Source organism: Taurulus bubalis, assembly GCF_910589615.1.
Source record: "Taurulus bubalis genome assembly, chromosome: 2".
Lineage (NCBI taxonomy): Eukaryota > Metazoa > Chordata > Actinopteri > Perciformes > Cottidae > Taurulus > Taurulus bubalis.
Genome location: NC_136590.1, coordinates 47,576,805 through 47,596,992, shown reverse-complemented (window position 1 = coordinate 47,596,992; position 20,188 = coordinate 47,576,805). Strand labels below are relative to the sequence as shown.

The 20,188-nt window shown below is 44.5% G+C and overlaps 1 protein-coding gene across 1 annotated transcript in view; it reads left to right on the top strand.

Moving 5' to 3' along the window:
• Positions 1-487: 487 nt before the first annotated feature.
• syde1 (synapse defective Rho GTPase homolog 1) overlaps positions 488-20,188 on the top strand; it is a gene marked incomplete at both ends in the record, with an annotated part of 26,835 nt that continues 7,134 nt past the window's right edge. The window contains 9 exons of the mRNA XM_079237980.1: positions 488-562; positions 2,500-2,613; positions 3,316-3,829; positions 8,204-8,518; positions 9,230-9,425; positions 12,399-12,562; positions 12,704-12,793; positions 12,875-12,963; positions 15,793-15,930. Coding sequence (XP_079094106.1) covers positions 488-562; positions 2,500-2,613; positions 3,316-3,829; positions 8,204-8,518; positions 9,230-9,425; positions 12,399-12,562; positions 12,704-12,793; positions 12,875-12,963; positions 15,793-15,930 — 1,695 coding nt within the window. The remainder of the gene's footprint in view (positions 563-2,499; positions 2,614-3,315; positions 3,830-8,203; positions 8,519-9,229; positions 9,426-12,398; positions 12,563-12,703; positions 12,794-12,874; positions 12,964-15,792; positions 15,931-20,188) is intronic.

Here is a 20,188-nt window from a genome sequence, read left to right as displayed (position 1 = left end):
GTTCCCCTGCTCCTCTGCTCTGGGAGGAGGAACATGGGGAGGAGGAACAGGGGGAGGAGGAGTGGGAGGAGGAACAGTGGGATGAACCAGAGGAAGAGGAGGAGTGGGAGAGGGGGAGTTTGGGAAAGAATGTGTGGAATTCATTTCCTGTTCTGCAGCTCAGAGTCGGAGTCATGGCCGAGTGTGAACACTCTGACATGAACACCATGAAGGAGCGCTGACTCCTCTCCTGGACCCTCGTCTCCAGGACCAAAGCAGCAGGAGCAGCAGGAGGAGGAGCAGCAGGAGGAGGAGCAGGAGGAGCAGGAGGAGCAGGAGCAGGAGGAGCAGGAGGAGCAGGAGGAGGAGGAGGAGCAGGAGGAGCTGAAGGAGCAGCGGCAGCAGCAAGAGCAGCAGGAGCAGCAGGAGGAGCAGGAGGAACAGGAGCAGCAGGAGGAACAGGAGCAGGAGGAACAGGAGCAGGAGGAGCAGGAGGAGGAGGTCCAACATGGCCGAGCCCCTGCTGAAGAGAACCTTCTCCAGACTGAGAGGAAAAGATCGATCCCGAAGGACCGACCCCAAAGTGAGCGGTGAGGAGCCGTTCCCTTTATACACATACATGTGTATCTTCTTCTTCTTCTTCTTCTTCTTCTTCTTCTTCTTCTTCTTCTTCTTCTTCTTCTTCTTCTACTTGAGTTTAATGTTCAGTTTCCTGTCATTAGACTGTGTGTGTGTGTGTGTGTGTGGCTACTTCCTGTTTATTCTTCATTTCAGTGCTTTCTGAATACATGATTTCATGTTTTTCACTGAACATGAAACTTTCTTCAAAAATAAGAAACTATACTTTAACGAGAATTTTAGATTCCTGAGTGGACTCTGAAAGCTTTGCTTTGTCTGTTTGTGTGTGTGTGTGTGTGTGTGTGTGTGTGTGTGTGTGTGTGTGTATTTATTTAACCCTCTCATGAATAGTGAATACACATCAGTGTTTATTCTGAAATACAGAGTGTTCATTGACATCAGCAGACACACTGTTTATTCATTACCCTCCTCTTCTTCGTCCTCTCTTCTCATCTTCCTCTCCTCTCTCCTCCCCTTCCTCCTCCTCTTCTTCTTCCCCTCCTCTCTCCTCCTCTTTCTGTTCTTCCTCCTACTTCTCCTCCTCTCTCCTCCTCCTCTTCATCTTCCTCACCTTCCTCCTCCTCTTTCTCTCTCCTTCTCTTCCTTCACTTCCTCCTCTGTTTCTCAGGCTTCTGCATTACAACCAGATGTTTTAATTGTAGGACACACACACACATACACACACACACACACACACACACACACACACACACACACACACACACACACACACACACACACACACACACACACACACACACACACACACACTTCCTCTATCAGGTCCTTTTTGGCTTCATTCAGATGACAGGAAGTGGAGGCCGACCTCTGGAGAGTATCACTTCCTGTCAGACAGAGACTGTAAACTGTAACCTTCTCTCTGTCTCTATAACTGTAGACATGAAACAGTCCTAACTATAGACCTGAACCAGTCCTAACTATAAACCTGAACCAGTCCTAACTGTAGACATGAACCAGTACTAACTATAGACCTGAACCAGCCCTATCTATAGACCTGAACCAGTCCTAACTATAGGTCTCAAAAGAGTTAGATCTCAACAGGATTTGGAGAAACTTGTCAATGCATTTATCTTCAGTTGACTTGACTACTGTAACGGTGTGTTCACAGGTCATTTATCTTCAGTAGACTTGACTACTGTAACGGTGTGTTCACAGGTCATTTATCTTCAGTAGACTTGACTACTGTAACGGTGTGTTCACAGGTCATTTATCTTCAGTAGACTTGACTACTGTAACGGTGTGTTCACAGGTCATTTATCTTCAGTAGACTGGTATTTGCACTGGCTTCCTGTCAAACAAAGAAGTAACTTTAAAATCCTGCTGCTGGTTTATAAAGCACTAAATGGTTTAGGGCCTAAATACGTTTGTGATCTACTGCTACCTTATGAACCATCCCAACCCCTCACGTGGTCTGGGACTGGTCTATCTTATGAACCATCCAGATCCCTCAGGTCGTCTGGGACTGGTCTACCTTATGAACCATCCAGATCCCTCAGGTCGTCTGCGACTGGTCTACCTTATGAACCATCCCGACAAAATCCACAAATAAACTTGCCTTGCCTTACAATGAGAGCTAATTTAATAAAAAAAGGTGATTGTTTTGAGTTTTGAACAAACTGCCACATAGAAACCAGAAGACTGAGACTGGACCACCAAATTCCTTCTTTCTTTTCTCCTCAAAACCTGAACGGTTTATTTGGTCCATGAGAACGCTAACGACAGCTGTTTGCTGCAGATGTTGCAGTAAAGGCTGACACCGTCCTCCAGACGTCTTCATCACCATCATCACTATCATCACCATTGATGGCGGAGACAAGAACTTTCCCAGCGGCTCCACAGAAGCACATAACAGTGTCTAAGAAACAGCTGTGGGCCCGGCAGTGCTCTGCAGCTATGCCCACCTCCATGCAGCCGAGCTCCAACCCCAGAAACAATGACTGGATATCCCAGGATGCATCTGGGCAGGTCTGGAGTCACAGGCAAGCACAGGATAAGGTACGAGATGGGAGTTTAATTGAATTGAAATCCTCCTCCTAGTAGTTTGATCTGTCCTTTTTGTACCTTAACCTTATCTTCCTGTTCTCCCCCTGGTAGTTTGATCTGTCCTTTTAGTACAATTACCTTATCTTCATGTTCTCCCCAGGGTAGTTTGATCTGTCTTTTTAGTACCTTAACCTTAACTTCATGTTCTCCCCATGGTAGTTTGATCTGTCCTTTTACTACCTGAACCATATCATTATGTTCTCCTCCTGGTAAGGCAAGTTTATTTGTATAGCACATTTCAACAAGGCGATTCAAAGTGCTTCACATAAAACCATTAAAAGCATCAAAACATAATGCAGAGAAAGCAGGATTTAAAACAGTTAAGAAAACATTAAATCAGTCAAAAAGCTAAATAAAAAATAAAAATTGAATAAAAGTTGCAGTGCAGTTTAAGAAATAAGAGGCAGTAGTGAGATGCAGCAAATGAATCTGGATGCAGCAATTGAATCTGGATCAATTAAAGACATACAGGTGGAGTCGGTTACCTGTGCTTTCTGTGGTGATGTCATCAGTATGATGGCTAACACTCGGATTTGTGCCCTCTAGTGGTAGTTTGATCTGTCCTTTTAGTACATGAATCATATCGTATTGTTCTCCTCCTTGTGTTGGACTCCTTTTCAGTGCTTTGACCAAAACTTCTTGTTGTATTCCTAGACAGATCAGTATGGCGATAGGAAGTGCCTCAGTCTGGTATCGGATATGACCAGCACCCCTTGTGTTCCTGGCGGTTCTACCACTGTCCTCCTTGAAGCCCCACAGCCAACAAGAGCCCCCCCTGATGTACCAGCCTCCTCCAAGTTATCTGGCCAGCGATCTTATCTGCAAAGCCTGGATCGCAGCAGCCGAGCCTGGGTCCTGGCGTCTGGAAAAACCCAGACTTCGGATGAGGCTTGTGGGGTTCAGCAGGAGAGCGACAGCAACATCTGGTACAACCCAATTCCTGAAGAGGAGGATGCAGGAGGTCCACGCAGGGAGAAGGACATTTGGAGGAGGAGGAGCGAAAATGAGGAGGGACAAACAGCAAAGAGGACAGGTTCAGCAGATACCAAAGCACAGCTGGGAAGAGTCTTGGTGGGGTCAGCCAAAAGGCGTAGCGATGAATTTCCACTAGAGGGCACTAATCCGAGTGTTAGCCATCATACTGATGACATCACCACAGAAAACACAGGTAACCGACTCCACCTGTATGTCTTTTGCCAATATATGTACATTTAATAATACATTTTTCTGATGATTGTACAACTTATGATCTATTATCAAGAGGACTGGCTGACGTGGTACAGTAAGCAAATAGCTATCGTACTTTAGCTTAGGGCTCTTCCACCCTTCTCCTCTCCATGAAAACTGACCAGGTGAGAAGACAGCTGGAGAAACTCCACCAAGGCAAAGCTGAGGGACCTGATGGCATTAGCCCCAGGGTCCTAAATGATATGATATATGATATGATATGAACTTTATTCGTCAGCTGGTGCTGAAATTTGTCTTGCGACCCAGCAGCCGTTGCATGTTTAAACAGAAAACATGAATTACACACATTGACATGACACATTGAAACACAACAAATTCACATACATGGGTACAGATAGTCGAGAGCACATTGTCCACCACTCCGCCTATCTCCGGTTTAGCATCAAAGTTGATTGATGGACAAAGGACTTTTTTAGTCTAACCTTCTTGAAAAGTGGTACCTCGTATCTCCTTCCTGAGGGCAATAACCTATATTCACTATACAAAACATGATTAGTGTTTGAGGTGATGTTTTTTGCCAACCTCAGCATGCTGTTGTCATACGTGGAAGCATACAGCTCCTGAAGTGGTTGTCCAACAATCTTTGAACAAATGTTTAGTTGTTGTAACATTTGTGACTTTAGGGCTACAGACAGACATCCATACCAGGTGGTACTGCAGTACTGAAGAACACTCAGAATGACAGAAGTGAAAAACAAAAGAAGAATCCTTCTACTGGCACCAAAAGATCTTAAACGGCGAAGGAAATAGATTCTTTGCTTTGTTTTCTTACACACTGATTCGATCTGATCTTTCCATGAAAAAAGATGGTCTATTGTTACTCCTAGGTATGCGTATGAACATACCTGATCGATCTGTTCACTATGAATAGTAATAGGAGATTTGCATATCTCCAGTGGTGTACCAAAAACAATCTCTTCTGTCTTTTTTGTGTTTATGATGAGAGCGTTGTCATCACTCCATTCAACCACCTTATATACTCTCTGCTGGTGCAGTCCAGGGTCACTGAAACTATTTAAGAGAGAAAATAAAACTGTGTCGTCAGAGTACTTTAGAATGTACTGATCTGGTCCTTTGCTCCTACCCTCAGACAGACATTCTTCAGTACGACAACTGTCAGTATAAAGAGTGAAGAGTACAGCTGAGCTTACACAACCCTGTGGAGCGCCAACATTTGTAGTTAATGCTGAGGAAAGGGTTCTGTTCACCTTTACTCTCTGTACTCTGTTGGTTAAGAAACATGCATACCAGTGAATCAAATATGGATTCAGTTCTAACTGGACCATCTTTGACACCAATATATCAGACTGTATCGTGTTGAAGGCTGAAGAAAAGTCCAAGAACAACACCCTTGCATAGTTGTCCTTAGACTGATCTAGATGTTTTGTAATCAGGTGGAACAGTGTGGCGACCGCATCCTCTGTACCGCAGCCCTTTTTATAAGCAAACTGACAGGGGTCAAGTTTCTCTTTGGTTAAACTAACAAGATATTGTAGCAGTATTCTTTCAAGTGATTTCATGATCACTGAAGTGAGGGCTATGGGTCTATAATCCTTATGCTCTTTTGGACATCGGATTTTTGGTAGTGGTTTTATGTAGGAGGTTTTCCAAGACAGAGGGATTGTGTGTGTGTCTACAGAGGTTTGGAATATAGGTTGCCACACTGGAGCCAGCTCAGATGCAAAGTTCTTGAGGAGGAAAGCACTGCACTCATCTGGCCCATTAGCTTTCCCTGTATTGGTACACCGAAACACCCTTCTCACATCCTCTTCAGTGATGGTAATTCTGTCTGAGGGGGCAGGTATTACAGCCTTAAGTATCTCAGTGCACTTTGAGGAATTATCTAATGATTCAAATCTAGCAAAGAATGTGTTTAGGCCATTGCTTAAGGCACCTTCATTTTCTGTCAAAATAGGTTTGGATGGGGATGACATTCCTGTCATAGATTTCATTGTGTCCCATGTCTTTTTGTGATTGTTAGAATTGAATGCGTCTTCCAAACGCTGTCTATGTGCCGATTTTTCTTGTTTAATTCTATTTTTTAGCTTTTTCTCTGCCAATTTTAGTGCTCCAAAGTCTTTATTTATGAAGGCTGTTTTCCTCTCATGTATTATTTCTTGTATATCTTTGGTCACATAGAATGTATTATTAGGATAGATTTTTATCTCCTTTGTGGGAACAACAAGCTCTACACAAAAATTAATATAATCATTTGTGACTGTGGTAATTTCATCCAATGAGCCGTAACTAAAAGTGTCCCAATCTGTCAAGTCAAGGCATGCTTTTAGTTGTTCCTTGCTTTCATTTGTCCATGTCCTCACTACTTTCTTCACAGGCTTTCCTCTTTTTAGTTTTGATTTATAGACTGGAGTAATGTACACAACATTATGATCAGAGGTCGATATAGGTGGCCCAACCCTGGCTACATATGCATTTTTAATGTTTACATAACACTTGTCCAATATATTATTTTTTCTGGTGGTATCCTGGACGTATTGTTCAAATCCCGGCAGCACATTGTCTAGAAAACACTGGTTCAGATCTCCAAGGACAACTGCTGGTGCTTCTGGTTACTGCAGTTGCAGTTCATGTACACAGTCAGCGATGGTCCTAGCTGCCTGTGCAGCTCTTCCCGGCCCTTTCGGGGGGACATAAACAGCAAACAGTAAGATGCACCCAAACTCGCGGGGCGAGTAGAATGGTCTTAGAGTCATGCCCAGGATCTCTACATTGGGATCGTCACATATCCTCGTTTTTATTGAGTAGGCACGACACCAGAGATCATTGATGTACACACATACACCACCGTAGCCACTCCCCCCTCCTCTGTCCATTCGCACCAGAGTGAATCCAGGGACTTCCTAAAGATGTGCAACATACAGCTGTCTGGTGTCCTGCAGCACCTCTACAACCTGAGCCTGAGACAGGAGGAGGTGCCGGTGCTGTGGAAGACGTCGTGCCTCGTCCCTGTCCCAAAGAAGTCGATTCCATCTGGCCTCAATGACTATCAACCGGTTGCCCTCACCTCCCATGTGATGAAGGTGCTGAAGAGGCTGGTCTTGGCCCACCTCCGACCACAGGTGAAATCATCGCTGGACCCTCTGCAATTTGCATACCAGCCTCATGTGAGTGTGGACGACGCCATCATCTACCTGATGCATCGAGCTCAGTCGCACCTGGATGGAACAGGTGTCTCTATGAGAGTCACTTTCTTTGACTTCTCCAGTGCATTTAATACCATCCAACCGCTGCTACTGAGTGAGAAGCTGCGGGTGGTGTGGGTAGAGTCGTCCACCATCTCCTGGATCACTGACTACCTCACAGGTAGACCAGTCCACCATCTCCTGGATCACTGACTACCTCACAGGCAGACCACAGTTTGTCAGACTGGGCCATGTGCTGTCTGGGACGGTGGTCAGTGATGCTGGAGCCCCACAGGGAACTGTTCTGTCTCCCTTCCTGTTCACCCTGTACACCACTGACTTCCAGGACAGCACGGAGTCATGCCATCTGTGGGTGTATTAGGGATGGACGGGAGGAGGAGTACAGGGCAGTAGTGGGTGACTCTGGAGTGGGCCGGTAGAAATCACCTGCTTCTGAACGTGGCCAAGACCAGAGAGATGGTGGTGGACTTCAGGAGGAAGATGACGGCTCCACGACCTCTGAGTGTTCTGGTAGAGGACGTGGACTTGATGGAGGAGTACAAGTACCTGGTGTCTCCATCGACAATAGACTGAACTGGAAGGCCAACATCAACGCTGTCTACAAGAAGGGGAGGAGTCAACCCTTTTTCTTGAGGAAGCTTCGATCCTTCAATGTTGAAGCAAGATGTTGGAGATGTTCTACCAGTCTGTTGTGGTGGAGATGTTCTACCAGTCTGTTGTGGTGGAGATGTTCTACCAGTCTGTTGTTGTGGAGATGTTCTAGCAGTCTGTTGTGGTGATGTTCTACCAGTCTGTTGTGGTGGAGATGTTCTACCAGTCGGTTGTGGTGGAGATGTTCTACCAGTCTGTTGTGGTGGAGATGTTCTACCAGTCGGTTGTGTTGGAGATGTTCTACCAGTCGGTTGTGTTGGAGATGTTCTAGCAGTCGGTTGTGTTGGAGATGTTCTACCAGTCGGTTGTGGTGGAGATGTTCTAGCAGTCGGTTGTGTTGGAGATGTTACAAAATAAATTGAATTGACTTGACTGTTATTGACCTATTTCAGGGCAATATAGCCTAATGTATAACCAATGTTATTAATAATAAACTTGCCTAATTTTGCTAAGTCTTTGTGTCTCTCTCTCTCTCTCAGATCCTGCCACCTCGGACTTCAGCTCCGCCCCCTTAAAGAAAGGGGGCGTGTCAGGTAGTGTCATTGACAGGCTGAGGTCTCCTGGTACCGTGAGGAAACTCTCCTTAAAGATGAAGAAACTCCCTGAGCTGCGCCGCAAACTCAGCCTCCGCTCCTCCTCTCGCTCCCAACGCAAGGGAAGCGAAGAGTTGACCAGTAAGACTGCATTGTCCTCTGCAGCCAACCAGAACGTGATCAGCAGGTATCACCTGGATAGCTCCGCCCCTCCAGCCAGACCACTGCGACGGTCATCGAGAGGCCGCTCGGCAAAAGGAGGTCAAGTTTAAACGTATATTACAAAGAGGGGACGTTCATACAAGTTAGAACCACATTAAACCAGATGAGATTGAATACACATATATATATATATATATATATATATATATATATATATATATATATATATATATATATATATATATATATATATATGTGTGTATATATATATATATGTGTATATATATATATGTATATGTGTATATATATATATATATATATATATATATATGTATATGTATATATATATGTATATATATATATATATATATATATATATATGTATATATATATGTATATATATATATATGTATATATATATATATATATATATATATATATATATATATATATATATATATATATACGTATATATGTATATATATAATATATATATATATATATATATGTATATATATATATATAATATATATATATATATATATATATATAATCATAATCTATATGTGTATATATATATATGTATATATATATATATATATATATATATATATATATATATATATATATATATATATATATATATATATATATGTATATGTATGTGAAGTCTTCTTGTATTCTGTCATAATTTTGTTGCATGTATTAATGCACGTGCCCCATCGCTAGTTATCGTTAACGAGCTAAACCCCTATATGCTGAAATGTATTTTTTTAATATTTTTTACGTAAATTATGAATTCTCCTACAGGTTATCTTAGTGATGGGGACTCCCCGGAGCTACTGCCTCGGCAACAAACCCCTCCTGTTTCAACTTCCCAGGAAGCGGCGTGCGACGTGAGCTCCTTTCGACTGTACGTGAACTCTGACCCTCCGAAATGCAGCCAGCGGGTGACTGGTTTACTGACGGTCCATCTGCTGGGCCTCGAGGAGATGAAGACCAGCAGGTGAGATCACCGTCCAAAGTAACTAACTTATTTAGTAATATTCCTTTATTAGTCCAGCAGTGGATAAATTATTCTCTGCATTTTACTCATCCTTAGTAACTAAAGAGCAGTGTGCTCTTTTTTCCCGTGAGGCGCCCGGGGAGCTGTCGTTAGACTTAGACCACGTGATGTTAGACTTAGACCACGTGACGTTAGACTCAGACCACGTGTCGTTAGACTTAGACCACGTGACGTTAGACTTATACCATGTGTTGTTAGACTTAGACCTTGTGACGTTAGACTTAGACCTTGTGTCGTTAGACTTAGACCTTGTGACGTTAGACTTAGATCATGTGACGTTAGACTTAGACCACGTGTCGTTAGACTTAGACCTTGTGACGTTTGACTTAGATCGTGTGACGTTAGACTTAGACCGTGTGTCGTTAGACTTAGACCACGTGACGTTAGACTTAGATCATGTGTCGTTAGACTTAGACCACGTGACGTTTGACTTAGACCATGTGTCGTTAGACTTAGACCACGTGACGTTAGACTTTGACCTTGTGTAGTTAGACTTAGACCACGTGACGTTTGACTTAGACCTTGTGACGTTTGACTTAGACCACGTGACGTTAGACTTATACCATTTGTTGTTAGACTTAGACCTTGTGACGTTAGACTTAGACCTTGTGTCGTTAGACTTAGACCACGTGACGTTAGTCTTATACCATGTGTCGTTAGACTTAGACCACGTGACGTTAGACTTTGACCTCGTGTAGTTAGACTTAGACCTTGTGACGTTAGACTTAGACCACGTGACGTTAGACATATACCATGCGTCGTTAGACTTAGATCATGTGTCGTTAGACTTAGACCTTGTGTCGTTAGACTTAGACCACGTGACGTTAGACTTAGACCACGTGGCATTAGACTTAGTCCATGTATCGTTAGACTTAGACCACGTGTCATTAGACTTAGACCACGTGTCATTTGACTTAGACCACGTGTCATTAGACTTAGACCACGTGACGTTAGACTTAGACCACGTGGCATTAGACTTAGTCCATGTATCGTTAGACTTAGACCACGTGTCATTAGACTTAGACCACGTGTCATTAGACTTAGACCACGTGTCATTAGACTTAGACCACGTGACGTTAGACTTAGACCACGTGACGTTAGACTTTGACCTTGTGTAGTTAGACTTAGACCTTGTGACGTTAGACTTAGACCTTGTGACGTTAGACTTAGACCATGTGTCGTTAGACTTAGACCACGTGACGTTAGACTTATACCATGTGTTGTTAGACTTAGACCTTGTGACGTTAGACTTAGACCACGTGTCGTTAAACTTAGACCTTGTGACGTTAGACTTAGATCATGTGACGTTAGACTTAGACCGTGTGTCGTTAGACTTAGACCACGTGACGTTAGACTTAGATCATGTGTCGTTAGACTTAGACCACGTGACGTTTGACTTAGACCTTGTGACGTTTGACTTAGACCACGTGACGTTAGACTTATACCATGTGACGTTAGACTTAGACCTTGTGTCGTTAGACTTAGACCACGTGACGTTAGACTTATACCATGTGTCGTTAGACTTAGACCACGTGACGTTAGACTTTGACCTTGTGTAGTTAGACTTAGACCTTGTGACGTTAGACTTAGACCACGTGACGTTAGACTTATACCACGTGTCGTTAGACTTAGATCATGTGTCGTTAGACTTAGACCTTGTGTCGTTAGACTTAGACCATGTGTCGTTAGACTTAGACCATGTGTCGTTAGACTTAGACCATGTATCGTTAGACTTAGACCATGTGTCGTTAGACTTAGACCACGTGTCGTTAGACTTAGACCATGTATCGTTAGACTTAGACCATGTGTCGTTAGACTTAGACCACGTGACGTTAGACTTTGACCTTGTGTAGTTAGACTTAGACCTTGTGACGTTAGACTTAGACCACGTGGCGTTAGACTTAGACCATGTATCGTTAGACTTAGACCACGTGTCATTAGACTTAGACCACGTGGCGTTAGACTTAGACCATGTATCGTTAGACTTAGACCACGTGTCATTAGACTTAGACCACGTGACGTTAGACTTTGACCTTGTGTAGTTAGACTTAGACCTTGTGACGTTAGACTTAGACCTTGTGACGTTAGACTTAGACCTTGTGACATTAGACTTAGACCACGTGGCGTTAGACTAAGACCTTGTGACGTTAGACTTAGACCTTGTGACGTTAGACTTAGACCACGTGGCGTTAGACTTAGACCACGTGGCATTAGACTTAGACCATGTATCGTTAGACTTAGACCACGTGTCATTAGACTTAGACCACGTGTCATTAGACTTAGACCACGTGTCATTAGACTTAGACCACGTGACGTTAGACTTAGACCACGTGACGTTAGACTTTGACCTTGTGTAGTTAGACTTAGACCTTGTGACGTTAGACTTAGACCTTGTGACGTTAGACTTAGACCTTGTGACGTTAGACTTAGACCACGTGGCGTTAGACTTATACCATGTGTTGTTAGACTTAGACCTTGTGACGTTAGACTTAGACCACGTGTCATTAGACTTAGACCTTGTGACGTTAGACTTAGACCACGTGTCATTAGACTTAGACCTTGTGACGTTAGACTTAGACCACGTGACGTTAGACTTAGACCACGTGACGTTAGACTTAGACCTTGTGACGTTAGACTTAGACCACGTGGCGTTAGACTTAGACCATGTATCGTTAGACTTATACCATGTGTTGTTAGACTTAGACCACGTGGCGTTAGACTTAGACCATGTATCGCTAGACCACGTGTCATTAGACTTAGACCACGTGTCATTAGACTTAGACCACGTGACGTTAGACTTAGACCACGTGGCGTTAGACTTAGACCACGTATCGTTAGACTTAGACCGTGTGACGCTATTAGACCAGTAAAGATGATGGCGTCCTTCCTGTCTGTGGATGTGTGTCCTCTCAGGTCCGAGGGCAGTAAGGAGGTCTTCCTGGCCATCCAGATCGACGGAGTGACGCGAGCCAGGACCGCCCTCCTGACACTGAGAGGCTCCTCCTTCCCATTAAACCACGCCTTCCACCTGGAGCTGGAGCGAGCCAAGCAGCTCCGCTTTGTGGTGTTAACACCAGGTACTACTACTAGTACAACTACTAAACTACTACTACTGCTACTACTACTAGTACACGACACTATTCTGTACTTCCTACATTGAGGGATTGTACTTTACTGAAGTAAAACTACTGATGAAGCGTTTTCTTCATGTGGTCAAGCAGCTGGATCAGCGTCTAAATCAGGTCCTGGTCCAACCAGGAATCGGGTATGTGGTCTGGGAGGAGTCTCCATCCCTCCACTTTTTAAAGGTGCACTTTATAACAGTCTTGGGAAATGATTGATTGACCGTTGTTGTTTGAATGTATAAAACATTATTTTCTGTCTCTCAGGGAGTCGTAGTCAACAACTCTGTGTGAAGTTGGAGCCCCGAGGACTTCTTTATGTCAAACTGTCTCTGCAGGAGAAATGGGACACACAGGTACACAGTAATACTACTACTGAGACACACAGGTACACGGTAATACTACTACCAAGACAGACAGGTACTCAGTAATACTACTACTGGGACACATAGGTACACAGTAATACTACTACTGAGACACACAGGTACACGGTAATACTACTACTGAGACACACAGGTACACGGTAATACTACTATCAAGACAGACAGGTACTCAGTAATACTACTACTGGGACACATAGGTACACAGTAATACTACTACTGAGACACACAGGTACACAGTAATACTACTACTGAGACACACAGGTACACAGTAATTCTTCTACTGAGACACACAGGTACACAGTAATTCTACTACTGAGACACACAGGTACACGGTAATACTACTACTGAGACACACAGGTACACGGTAATACTACTACCAAGACAGACAGGTACTCAGTAATACTACTACTGGGACACATAGGTACACAGTAATACTACTACTGAGACACACAGGTACACAGTAATACTACTACTGAGACACACAGGTACACAGTAATACTACTACTGAGACACACAGGTACACAGTAATACTACTACTGAGACACACAGGTACACGGTAATACTACTACCGAGACACACAGGTACACGGTAATACTACTACCAAGACAGACAGGTACTCAGTAATACTACTACTGGGACACACAGGTACATAGTAATACTACTACTGAGACACAGGTACACAGTAATACTACACACAGACACACAGTTGCACAGTAATACTACTACTGAGACACAGGTGCACAGTAATACTACTACCAAGACACACATATACACAGTAATACTACTACTGAGACACACAGGTACACAGTAATACTACTACCAAGACACAAAGGTACACAGTAATACTACTACTGAGACACACAGGTACACAGTAATACTACTACTGAGACACACAGGTACACAGTAATACTACTACTGAGACACACAGGTACACGGTAATACTACTACCAAGACAGACAGGTACTCAGTAATACTACTACTGGGACACACAGGTACATAGTAATACTACTACTGAGACACAGGTACACAGTAATACTACACACAGACACACAGGTACACAGTAATACTACTACTGAGACACACAGGTACACAGTAATAATACTACTGAGACACACAGGTACACGGTAATACTACTACCAAGACAGACAGGTACTCAGTCATACTACTACTGGGACACACAGGTACATAGTAATACTACTACTGAGACACAGGTACACAGTAATACTACACACAGACACACAGGTACACAGTAATACTACTACCAAGACACACAGATACACAGTAATACTACTACTGAGACACACAGGTACACAGTAATACTACTACTGAGACACACAGGTACACAGTAATACTACCACTGAGACACACAGGTACACGGTAATACTACTACCAAGACAGACAGGTACTCAGTCATACTACTACTGGGACACACAGGTACATAGTAATACTACTACTGAGACACAGGTACACAGTAATACTACACACAGACACACAGGTACACAGTAATACTACTACCAAGACACACAGATACACAGTAATACTACTACTGAGACACACAGGTACACAGTAATACTACTACTGAGACACACAGGTACACAGTAATACTACTACTGAGACACACAGGTACACAGTAATACTATTACCAAGACACACAGGTACACAGTAATACTATTACCAAGACACACAGGTACACAGTAATACTACTACCAAGACACACAGGTACACAGTAATACTATTACCAAGACACACAGGTACACAGTAATACTACTACCAAGACACACAGGTACACAGTAATACTACTACTGAGACACACAGGTACACAGTAATACTACTACTGGGACACACAGGTACACAGTAATACTACTACCAAGACACACAGGTACACAGTAATACTATTACCAAGACACACAGGTACACAGTAATACTACTACCAAGACACACAGGTACACAGTAATACTACTACTGAGACACACAGGTACACAGTAATACTACTACCAAGACACACAGGTACACAGTAATACTATTACCAAGACACACAGGTACACAGTAATACTACTACCAAGACACACAGGTACACAGTAATACTACTACTGAGACACACAGGTACACAGTAATACTACTACCAAGACACACAGGTACACAGTAATACTACTACCGAGACACACAGGTACACGGTAATACTACTACTGAGACACACAGGCACACGGTAATACTACTACTGAGACACACAGGCACACAGTAATACTACTACCAAGACACACAGGTACACAGTAATACTACTACTGGGACACACAGGTACACAGTAATACTACTACCAAGACACACAGGTACACAGTAATACTACTACCAAGACACACAGGTACACAGTAATACTACTACTGGGACACACAGGTACACAGTTATACTACTACTGAGACACACAGGTACACAGTAATACTACTACTGAGACACACAGGTACACAGTAATACTACTACTGAGACACACAGGTACACAGAAATACTACTACCAAGACACACAGGTACACAGTAATACTACTACCAAGACACACAGGTACACAGTAATACTACTACCAAGACACACAGGTACACAGTAATACTACTACTGGGACACACAGGTACACAGTAATACTACTACTGAGACACACATGTACACAGTAATACTACTACTGAGACGCACATGTACACAGTAATACTACTACTGAGATGCACATCTACACAGTAATACTACTACTGAGATGCACATGTACACAGTAATACTACTACTGAGATACACAGGTACACAGTAATGCTTTCTCTCTGCAGCCCAGCAGCGACGCCTCAGTGCCTGCTAATGTGTTCGGGGTTGAACTGTGCCACTTGGTGGAGAAAGAAGAGTCCACATCAATGATACCTCTTCTGATCCAGAAATCTGTGGCAGAGATCGAGCGAAGGGGCCTGAAGGTATCTATCGCCTCATGATCAGCTCACTACTGGTAAGAACAATGAAGGTAGATGGTGGGCGTGTTAACCCCCACCATCCGCAGCTCCTCACTCAGCAGCAGTGTTTGGATGGTGTTAAATGCACTGGAGAAGTCAAAGAAAGTGACTCTCACAGAGACACTGGTTCCATCCAGGTGCGACTGAGCTCGATGCAGCAGGTAGATGATGGCGTCATCCACTCCCACATGAGGCTGGTAAGCAATCTGCAGAGGGTCCAGCGACGATTTTACCTGCGGACAGAGGTGGGCCAAGACCAGCCTCTCCAGCAGAGGCCAGATGGAGTTGACTTCTTTGGGACAGGGACCAGGCCCGATGTCTTCCACAGCACCGGGACCTCCTCCTGCCTCAGGCTCAGGTTGTAGAGGTGCTGCAGGACACCAGACAGCTGGATGGCGCAGGTCTTTAGGACCCTGGGCTGATGCCATCAGGTCCCTCAGCTTTGCCTTGGTGGAGTCATGATGTTGATGTGGTCCAGACAGCACATCCCAGTCTGTTGACCCAAAGCAGTCCTGCAGGGTGTCATTCGCCACATGAGACCACCTCCTAACAATCCTGGTGGTCACAGGCAGCCTCTGCACCAGAGGAACATACCCTGGTGTCAACAGGACCAGGTTGTGATTAGACCTGCCAAAGGCAGTGGCACTGTATGCATCCACATATAGTAGGTCCAGAGTTGTATTGTTCCTTATCAATCCAGACACAGTAGAGTGGATGGTGTCCACTGCTTCCATCAGCTGATGGTGGCACGTAAACAGTGACAATAATGGTGGACGTGAACTCCCTTGGCAAATAATACGTACGCATCCCCACGGCTAACAGTTCAATGTTTGGGCTACAGAAGCATTCCTTCACACACACGGTCGGGATTGCACCACGTCTCGTTCACATACACAGCAATCCCGCCGCCTCTCTTACCGCTCTGTCCGCCCAAACAGTCCGGAAGCCGGGCACCGATGCACTGTGATCTGGGAAATCACACAAACATTCCATTCCATTATCCAAACCACTTATCCTATTTTAGGGTCGCGGGGCAATGGATCCGATCCCAGCTGGAGGAAGCCGGAGAACCGGAGGGAACCCACACTGACAGAGAGAGAACATGCAAACACCAGACAGGACTGCCCAGACCAGGACCCGAACCAGGGCCCCTCTTGCTGTGAGGCGACAGTGCTAGCCACTACAACACCGTACAGCAATGTCTCCGTGAAGTACATGAGGCTACACGCACAGAAGTCTCTCTCAGTCTTTACCAGCACGCCGAGCTCGTCCGTCTTATTCGCCATAGACCTCACGTTCTCTGTTATAATCGCCGGTAACCGAAGGTTTGTACTTCCTCATCTTAGCTCTTCGCTTACCACCCGACCTGCAGCCCCGAGCCCTTCTCCGCAGTTCCTCCGGGATCTCAGGCCTGGCACCGGGCAAAAGCCGTGGTTTGCTCAGCGCAATCAGCTGATCGTGGAAATAGACAACGGCCCCAGTCATTGTGTTTGGCTCTCCGTTAGGGTTGTAATTGAGTCAGGGTTGTGGGGGGATTGGGTTGTGATTGGGTTAGGGTTGTGTGGGGGATAGGGTTGGGTTAGGGTTGTGATTGGTCACCCTGAGGATCAGACGCATCATTCAGAGATAACAATTAAATTAAATTCAGTTTATTTTATATAGCCCAAAATCACAAATACAAATTTGCCTCGGAGGGCTTTACAATCTGTAACATAACATCCTGTCCCGGGACCTCACATCGGATCAGGAAAAACTCCCCAAATGAAGATAGTAAAAACCCTTTCACAGGGAAAAAAGGGAAGAAACCTGAGGGAGAGCAACAGAGGAGGATCCCTCTCCCCGGATGGACAGAAGCAATAGATGTCATGGGGCCAGAAGGAATAATGACATAGTTACAGCACATTACATGAATATGACAGAAATTATTCATATAATGAGTAGTAGGCATGGTCCACGATCCATGAAGCAGAAGACGGGAGAGAGGAGGGGCATCAGCAGGGACATGGCAGGAGGCAGGAGACAGGAGGCAAGACTGGCTCCAGACAGCCACGATCCATGGAAACTTGAGGCGAGGAAGTACAGAGGCTCGCGAAAAAAAAGTAGAGTTAGTAATGTCCATTTGAAGGGACAATAATTTATCCAGAAGGAGAGAATGAAGAGGAGAAGAGGAGAAGAGGAGCTCAGTGTATCCTAAGATGTCCCCCAGCAGTCTAGGGCTATAGCAGCATATCTAGGGGCTGGACCAGGGCAAACCTGAGCCAGCCCTAACTATAAGGCTGAAACAGCCCTAACTATAAGCACTATCAAAGAGGAAAGTCTTAAGTCTACTCTTAAATGAGGTGACTATGTCTGCCCCCCAAACTGAAAGTGGAAGCTGATTTCAATTCAATTCAGTTTATTTTATATAGCCCAACATCACAAATACAAGTTTGCCTCAGAGAGCTTTACAATCTGTACTTATACTTATACAATCATGTGTGCTAAATAATGGTACTATAAGCTCTTTAAGCCCAGAGCCCCACTGCGCCTATTATCGGACAAGAAAGAGAAAAATAAGTCAAATGAATGAATGAATGAATATATACTTTATTAATCCCCAAGGGGAAATTTAGTGTCGCGTAGCAGCCATTTACACAGAAAATAAGATAAGATATAAAAACAACAGGGATGAAAGATATATGCAATAGTAATACTAATAGAATAAAGATAAAAATAACAACAACAATAAAATAGCTATATGAAAGAAAGAATAACAGAGTATTAATTTAGGAATTAAATTAACTTAAACTTTAACAGTAGAAGTGCAAGAGTGCAAGTATGTATGTGCATATTAAGGTGTAAATAAAAATAAAATAAAAATAACAACAACAACAACAACAACAAACAATAGGAGAGTGCAAAAATGCAATAAATGTATATAGTATGATATGTTAAGTGTTAAGTGTAGGTAATTATGAACATGTACAGTGTTTACAGTGTTTAATTCACAGAGGAACTAGCAAGCGGTGACTTGTTGTAAAGCCGTATAGCTGTCAGCAGGAATGTTTTCCTGCAGCGGTCCTTGGTGCAGCGGAGCGTGAGGAACCTCTTGGAGAAAGTGCTCCTCTGGCCCTGCAGCAGGTGGTGGAGAGGGTGGTCCAGGTTGTTCAATATGGACAAAAGTTTCTTCAGCGTCCTCCTCTCCACCACCTGCCCCAGAAACTCCTGCTTGCAGCCGATGATGGAGCCGGCCTTCTTCACTAGCTTGTTAAGTCTGTTGGTGTCACCGGCTCCAATGCTGCTCCCCCAGCAGACAATAGCGAAGTACAGGGCGCTGGACACCACCGACTTGTAGAACATCTCCAGCATCTTGCTGCACACATTGAAGGATCGAAGCTTCCTCAGGAAAAAGAGTCGACTCATCCCCTTCTTGTACACAGCGTTGACGTTGGCCTTCCAGTTCAGTCGGCTGTCGATGGAAACACCAGGTTCCTGTACTCCTCCATGTGATGAGACACCAGGTACCTGTACTCCTCCATGTGATGAGACACCAGGTACCTGTACTCCTCCACTGTGTCCACGTCCTCTCCCAGAACACTGAGAGGACTCGGAGCTGTTGTCTTCCTCCTGAAGTCCACCACCATCTCTCTGGTCTTGGCCACGTTCAGAAGCAGGTGATTCTCGCCGGCCCACTTCACAAAGGCGCTCACCACTGCCCTGTACTCCTCCTCCCATCCATCCCTAATACACCCGACCACCGCAGAGTCATCAGAGAACTTCTGCAGATGGCATGACTCTGTGTTGTACTGGAAGTCAGTGGTGTACAGGGTGAACAGGAAGGGAGACAGAACAGTTCCCTGTGGGGCTCCAACATCACTGATCACCGTCCCAGACACAACACGGCCCAAACTGTGGTCTGCCTTTGAGGTAGTCAGTGATCCAGGAGATGGTGGACGAGTCTACCCCCACCACCCGCAGCTTCTCACTCAGTAGCAGTGGTTGGATGGTGTTAAATGCACTGGAGAAGTCAAAGAAAGTGACTCTCACAGAGACACCTGTTCCATCCAGGTGCGACTGAGCTCGTTGCAGCAGGTAGATGATGGCGTCGTCCACACCCACATGAGGCTGGTAAGCAAATTGTAGAGGGTCCAGCGACGATTTCACCTGCGGTCGGAGGTGAGCCAAGAGCAGCCTCTCCAGCACCTTCATCACATGGGAGGTGAGGGCTACCGGTCGGTAGTCG